This window comes from Lotus japonicus, chromosome 2, assembly GCF_012489685.1.
Source record: "Lotus japonicus ecotype B-129 chromosome 2, LjGifu_v1.2".
Lineage (NCBI taxonomy): Eukaryota > Viridiplantae > Streptophyta > Magnoliopsida > Fabales > Fabaceae > Lotus > Lotus japonicus.
Window position 1 is genome coordinate 82,302,328 of NC_080042.1, and position 8,028 is coordinate 82,310,355.

Sequence of the window (8,028 nt, forward strand, 5' to 3'; positions counted from 1 at the left end):
TTACTAATAAAAATTTTCATTCGCAAGAGTTGATGAGCATAGAGCTACTAAACCACTTGCTTAAGGATTAAAGTGCTAAAATATGTTTGAAACTCGTACACTTTTAAGTAGTTCCTGTTTGGTTCCAGCTATGTTTTCAGTTTTTAAAAATTTTGAGAAATAAATTTTAAAAACTGTTTTCAGAAGAAGAAAACAGGTTGACTGATTGACTTACATGTTTTCCAACATTTAAAAAACTGATATCTGAAAATTAAAAACAAAAACTGAAAGCATCTTTTAGCCGTTTTATTTTTTTTAGTTTTAAAAACTGAAAATGAGAACTGTTTTCAAAAACTGAAAACAAGTCATACCAAGCAGTAAAATCTGAAAACTGCTTTGAAAACAAGAAACAAACATGCCCTTAGTCTCTCTCAATAAATGTTTTCTTATACACGCACTGATCAGAGATTAAATTCTGAATTAAATAGAATTAAATATTTAAGAAGTGCAACTATCCACGGATTTGTATTAATCTTATTTTCTTAGTTAATGTTGTGCTATATTTTAAGGACATTCTATAACTGAGAAATAAAAGAAGTACATATAAAAACAATCAAACCCATTATTTTGGCGTGGTTTTTGTGCGAGAATCACTGTCGGTTCTTGGGTTCTCTGCCCAAACTGAAAAACTCTGAACACACTCACTTTCACAGGAACGACACCAACAATTCTTTAACAGGAAATTCAAGACCCATTTTCTTCCCTCTACACATTTTTTAATCTTTTTCCCTCAACTCTTCTGCCATTGAAGTTGACATATCAACCATTGTTAATGTTAGTTACATTCTAGTTGGTCCACTTCACAAGCCATCACATTCACCTTCACCTCAACTTGCTTTCATAAACAAACCTCCTTCAATCCTGAAGCATTGAGCGTTCTCTGCTGCACTGTCCACTCCATTCTGCATTTCAGGTATAGCTAGTTAGCTACTGTGATTCATGTTCATCCATTCTTTCTGCACATAATGCTAATAGTGAGTGAATGCGTTTGTATTTTTCATTTCGTTATTTTTTTTATACTTTTTCTTGTTTTGATCATCTGGGAATTTGTGGGGTTGGAATAAAGTTTCTAACTTTGGGTTTTAGAATATAGGATGGGTTGTTGGGTTGGAATGGGATCAGTGATTCGTTGTGTGCTATGTAGGCCATATGTGCAGTGCAGCGTGATATGCATTTCTGTAATTTTCAGTTGAGGAAAGTGGAAACCAATGGGGCATTGGGATTTGGGGTTAATTTGCTTGACTTGATTAAAATCAGAAGTTTCAATTTCTGAGCTAAGATTGGATTATGCATTTATTGAATTGAATTGAATTTTCAGGCATCTTATGGATGAAGCAATTCAATGGTTCTAAGATGATGATAAGAAGTTAAAGTATTTCCATTTTGCTTTGTGGAAAAGTTGTATCTGTTCATATGTGTTGATTAGGACATCAAATTCCATTAATTCCATATTTTCATTCCATATTCTATGTTCTCTTTTGCTTTTTATCTGCCAATTTGTACTTGGAAATGGGTAATTTTTGTTCCTCCATATTAAGGGCCTGGGATCTCCATAAGATTTACAGAAGGGTTTTTCTTTTCTGAAAGGGTTTCCTTTATTATGCAATCTTATTGCTAATACTCTGTGATTTTATAAGGTGCTTTGTTTTTGCCTGATTATGCATAGCTTTATTGTTTTCTATTTGTTGGATATGCACAGAATGGAGAGCACAAGAACAGGCCAATGGTTAAACCTTCTAGCGTGCTTATTGCTATTGCTGAAGGCAGAAGCTTCATATGTACCAATTACTTTAGTCCGGAACGCGGTAGCAAAAGGAGCTGGTTAGGGATTTTTGCGAACTTTACTAATTCTGCTCTTAATCTCATGCTTGCTGTTTTTTTAATGATTGAGAAATTGAGATTCAATTTTTTTTTTTTTTGCAGTTTGTTTGGATGGTAGTCCACCAGCTTACCATTTTGATAAGGGATATGGAGCAGGGATTAACAGTTGGTTAGTTGCTTTTGAGGTGTGTCCCTTTCTACAAACTGCCATCAATAAGTTTGTATTCCTATATCATTTGATTGCAACGTGAATAAACTTTCATCCTTATCTATAAGAATAGTTACGCACATGCTAACGTTCGTTTGCAATAGTGTCAACGGATATCCAAATATAGCCTATAACGTTCAAGAAAACATTGCTTTCGTTTTTTTGTTTAACTCCTGGACAAAATGATTTTTTTCAAAATTTAGAGTCATCTGAAGAGTGAATCTTAAATATCAAATTTGTTCCAGTGTTCTACTTGTTTGGACAAAGCATTGAGGGTTCTCTTTGATTAGTAATGAACTTGAATTCTACTTCATTTATCTTAGGGAGGAGGATGGTGCAACAATGTCACCACTTGCCTTGGTCGCAAGAACAACCGTTTAGGTTCATCCAAGAAAATGGCCAACCAAATTGCCTTTTCTGGAATTTTACACAACAGGAAACAGTTTAATCCAGGTATTTCCCATTAGTCAATAGATCTTGTTTCTCCTTATGAATCCCAAGTTTTGCTTACCCTTCTAAGTTCTAATGAGTATTGTAAAATTCAGATTTCTACAATTGGAACAGAATCAAGGTTAGATATTGTGATGGGTCATCATTTACTGGTGATGTGGAAGCAGTCAATCCAGTAAGTTCTGCAAAACTCAAAGGAATTTCAAAAATTAAATATCTACAAAAACATTAGTTATTAGTACAAAGTTTCCCTATTCTCTTCTTTCAGATAAAGTTTTAACAAAATGATGTGTAAATCAGGTAACTAAATTGCATTTCAGAGGAGCAAGGATTTTTGCTGCTGTCATTGAGGATTTACTAGCAAAAGGAATGAAAAATGCTCGAAATGTATGAGACATTGATTATTTGCCAAATGCCACTCTATTGATTTCTGTTCATTCACTCACGGAAACTTGTAACTTCAGGCTATTATCTCTGGATGTTCAGCTGGAGGATTGACTTCAGTACTGCATTGTGATCGCTTTCGAGCTCTATTACCGAGAGGAGCTAAAGTGAAATGCCTCTCAGATGCTGGTTACTTCATCAATGCGTAAGTCCCTGTGATTTGCTTTCTGCTTAGCATTTTCATGAAAATTTAGAGTTCCTTAAATCATACCATGATTCAATATGTTACTTTTAACAGAAGGGATGTCTCTGGATCAAGTTACATTAAACAGTACTTCACTCAAGTTGTTATCACACATGTACTCTTCCTTTCTCTAGCCATTTTCCATTTTCTGAAGTATTTGTATGTGTTGTAATCTTTTCTCACTTTTCATTTGAAAGATGTTTTCTGAAGCTTTCATTCAAGGGAGATCTAAATAAAGTTTGATTTTATTTTCTTTTTATTAGGGCTCTGCAAGGAATTTGCCTCAATCATGCACTTCAAGAATCAGTCCAGGGCTGGTAAAGTTCTGAATTATACAGTTACATCTTCCAACCTTTGCAATTCCATTTTAGGTGTTACTGATACTTCTGATTTCTGAACAATCTTGCAGTGCTTTTTCCCGCAATATTTGGTATCACAAATCACTACACCAATCTTCTTTGTAAACGCGGCATACGACTCGTGGCAGGTTAGATTATGCTGTTGCTCAGCATACATCAGTTTAATTATTTGCAAAGTGGTGATCTTTGGTTTATATATTCATATCACTAGACCTAAGATACAACCAACTAGTCTTTTTGCTGATCCCCAAGATCTCGATTTGATTCAGATAAAGAACATATTGGCGCCGGGTGTAGCTGATCCTAGTGGCCATTGGCATAGCTGCAAGATGGATATTAACAACTGCTCACCTGATCAACTTGATCTAATGCAAGGTGAATCACTGGATCTTAGTAATTTGTATCTCATGGAAATATGCTAAACCTGAACTTAAGGAAATTCGTCAAGTTTATAATCAGAATTCAGAAATCATCCTCAGAGATATGTCCATAGTATGTCATGCCCCTCATAGGTTGTCATATCCTTCTGAAATTTCATGAAAGCTCTTAAGGGGCCTATGGAGTGTTGGTAATTCAAGTATGATGTCCGGAACACATTGGTTAAAAATGAATGAGGTGAAGAAAGTATAAGAGATGTGACCCATACACCAAATGTCTTATGGTTTTAGATGAAAGATGTGGTGTCAATCCACCTGTGTTGTTTGCTCTTAGCCCAATGTGGAGAATAGATCTTCTGGAGTTTTAGGCATCTCAGGGCCCAAAACAGAGTTCCCGACTGCACGATATTAAAGCAGTTCTATGCCTTCACTTTTTAATGCATGAGTTTATTTTCAGGCTTCAGGACAGAATTCTTAAGGGCATTGACTGTGCTAGGAAACTCTCCATCTAAAGGAATGTTCATAGACTCTTGCTATGCTCACTGCCAAACAGAAATGCAGGAGACATGGTTCACAAGTGACTCTCCTGTGGTTAACAAGACAGTAAGAAACTGCATTATTTAAAAAAAAATCCTCTTCACCAGAAAATATAACATACCATGCTCTTTTTTATGTTTTCTCTTGGTTTTTTTACCTTCTCTCCTTCATATCCCACTCAGCTAAGTAGCTAACTTGTCTGCTTAACATTCTGCAGACGATTGCAAAGGCTGTAGCAGACTGGTTTTATGAAAGAAGGCTCTTCCATCAGATAGATTGCCCTTACCCTTGCAATCCCACTTGTCACAACCGCGTTTTCGAACCCCCACAAGACCATCCAGGAGTATAGATTCATTTCATCAAAATCTACACATACATACATATATATTTCATCATTCTTATAAATCCATATTGATTGGTTTAGCTAGTGATTGATTAAGGAAATATAATTTGCATTTTTTATCAAGCTATCAGAATAAGGAAAACCCGCCACTGCACTGATCTTGTGTGCTGGGCGCCATCCATCATTGTTTAATGCCAAGGCTCCTATATTCTTTCAATAAAAATGTATATTCCATTATTGCAATTCTGTCTATACTTGATGTATAAGAGTTTTACATTTGTGTGAATGTTAGAAAAATGTGACAACCAAAGGAACTTCAGGTGCATCAGCTAGAAGACCCAGTTTTCCTAAACTATCAGACAAGGTGAGCTAAGTTGCATTATTCTGCAACAAACCACTCTTTTGTACAAATGTCTCACAGCAAGAAATTGATCAATGCTTTAGATTCAAAGTGATATGCAATGGATTCATGTTCTTTTTCACAGAATTTCAAGAAGGAAAAGAATGATTAGAGTCAGAAAACTGAACAAAGACAAAAAAAAATTGATGCTATAGTATTGAGACTTGTACAATTTAATAAATTTCACATTAATTTCAACCTCCAAGAAAGAAACTTCCATATAACTAAGAATTTTGTTTACTAATCCAATCCTCTCAAAGCTTTTGCGAGATCACATTAAATGGGTAGACATCTCCCAACAACTCTTACAAATCCTTCCCTATACACTTTATCCAAAGATTAAATATTCGACTAGTGTTTAACGAGCTTAACTATCTATCAGTTGTGTCAGACGTTATCTTTTAAATATTAAAGTAACATAATTATTTAATATATATCTCAAAAAAGCCAATTCATCATAAACCTATGATTATCTCTCGGAATTCGAGCGTTGATTACTGATTCGTGATTCTCCGATCTCCGTCGTTACTCGCCGCCGCGAACTGAACTCAGCATCGTCGTAATCGTAGTGTTTGGTGGTGGTAATTTGTCTCTCCGATTACCATCTCCACCCACCTCGCTTCAATCTATAACTTCGCTTTCAATTGTAGATCAATATACTCAATAACATCATGAATTGTGATCTTGAACTCTGTTTTACTTCCAGATAAACTGCATAGAGGTTTAAACTTGCATGTTTCATTTTTTTTTCCTTATTAGGCAAAATGGATTGAGCTTTTGTGCATTAGACAAGGGATCAGTGGGCTTCTATTACCTTTGGTTATTCTGGTAAGCATAAATGTGAAAAGAAAAGCTGTTGTTATTCTCTTTTTTTTATTATTAATTTGAAAATTCTGTTGATGAGTGATATTTGTATGGCTATTGCATCTTATAGGTTATCCTATAGAAGCTGATATGCTGATTAATTTTGACCAAACTGGGCCATCTGGCTTTTTTTCTACCATGTAAGTAGGATTATGAATTTATGATTTGTGAGTTATGCCTTATGATTGATTTCATGATATGGATTTTGTTTCATTGTTGTTAGAAATATTCTTGGTACAGTTCCCAAAGCTAATAGTATACTACTATTGCTTATCTTATCTGCTTAGTAGTGTCAGTGGTTGAAGAAGTTGATGTATTTGTTTTGAGGATTATAAAATGACGTTTGGTAAACTTCAGATTGACTTTGTTGAAGAACTTGTATATTTGTTTTTTTGGGTTTTAGTTTTTGTTATTGTGGGAATGATGGATTTATCAATTGGGTGCTGGTAGTGCAAAACAATAAGGAATAAAAGGCTATCCTATTGATTTGAATCACTTTGTTCACTTCATAGAGACCTGCAATAAACTCCAGACAGAGAGCTCCCCAGTTGGGTCCTGTTTATTTAGTTTAAGCTTTAACTTAGCTGCGATTACTTGGCGTAAATTATTACTGCTGCATTCTGGGGGAGGGGATGTTCTGGTACTCTACTTTTGTGCTTCTTTTAAATGGCCTCTATCATAAGAAAGAATTGGTTTTGTGAAGCTTGGAAATTTTGCTGTTCAAGTTGTTAAATTTTGAAAAAATACTTGTTAGTTGCTGGATTCTCCCACTTATCTAAGTAAATGGGGCTCTAGGAGAGTTGTTCTCGGGTTCTATTACTAGTGGGACATATAATTGGGATGTTGATGACTGTTTCTGGTTGTGCATTGGTGAGGGGAAATAAACTAAATTCTAATGTGGACTGTATTTTTCAACGATTAGATTAAGCTACAATGAGTCTAGACTTGCTAAATGTTGATGTCAGACTCATTGAATTGTGAAGAAGCAAATAAATATGAGGTGTATTTAATTGAACGGTTCATGAATCAGAGTGTGCTTTATTCATTTGCTGCTTTATCATTTTTTCCAATGAATTTTGCATTAAGTTTCGAAAGTTATAATGTTTCCAGGTTGCATACAGATAGGGAGATTTCTTATAATTCTAGCCTAATAGACTTTCTGGTAATGTATACCTCACTTTGTGCATCATCAGTAATTTTAGACCTCAGTGTAGTTCTCATTTTAAACTTTGATAATGGAAATTGGGAATGACAGACTTGGTGACACCAATTCACAAGAATTGGCTTGGAAGGTGCACAAAACCAGCTGGTGAAGGCGCAAATTAATGCTATCATGATTCAGCGCTGCTGCATATATCTTGCACTGTAAGCACATAATCAAAATGTCTGGTCTTACTTGCTCAATTTTAAACAGGTCTTAGTGCCAAGAAAAATGTATACAGGAGTACTAATACTTTTTATAGGATGCTAATTAATACAACTTCTTTGTCTGCTCTCTCTCTTTGCATAGTCGTTTAGTTCAACAAGTGTGGACTTCCATTGGCCTGGGCAGCTGGTGTCATTGTAGCTGTTGATCAGTTAGTTTGGTAATCAACAATAAAGGCAGAAAATCTTTATAATGATGCACCTGAAGATGTTTCTGTAGCATATAGTCACATACTAACCTAAGGGCTGGTTTCACTTTTTCTTTTTTGGTCGGTCTGTACAACTTTTAATCTGTCATGAACATAGATCATTTTGAAGGCCCAACTTAACAATAAAATCATGACCATCATTGTGGCTCTTTGTGCTTGCCTATATTAAAAAAGAATTTTTTTTTTGATGTATGATATGAGGCTTTCACAAGAGAGGTCACCTTACCAATGCTAATTGTTTGTCTGCTCACATGCATAAGATCAATATCCAGATCCTAAGATATGGATTCTCTTATATGATATGACATTGCACGTTAAAACTTGTGTTTGTCTCTTCCTTCATAAGGGTTTCATTTATTTAATATTTA

The 8,028-nt window shown here is 35.0% G+C and overlaps 1 protein-coding gene across 1 annotated transcript; it reads left to right on the plus strand.

The window, feature by feature from the left end:
• The first annotated feature begins 601 nt into the window (after positions 1–601).
• LOC130740274 (pectin acetylesterase 8-like) lies at positions 602–7,809 on the plus strand. The gene is made up of 19 exons (XM_057592814.1): positions 602–952; positions 1,739–1,860; positions 1,963–2,045; positions 2,392–2,521; positions 2,614–2,693; positions 2,819–2,905; positions 2,983–3,107; positions 3,201–3,261; positions 3,410–3,463; positions 3,556–3,633; positions 3,775–3,880; positions 4,340–4,485; positions 4,637–4,762; positions 5,055–5,126; positions 5,922–5,990; positions 6,097–6,166; positions 7,137–7,188; positions 7,282–7,391; positions 7,537–7,809. Exons 2-16 carry the CDS (start codon positions 1,740–1,742, stop codon positions 6,106–6,108), a joined length of 1,350 nt encoding a protein of 449 aa, XP_057448797.1. The 5' UTR covers positions 602–952; position 1,739; the 3' UTR covers positions 6,109–6,166; positions 7,137–7,188; positions 7,282–7,391; positions 7,537–7,809.
• Positions 7,810–8,028: the final 219 nt, after the last annotated feature.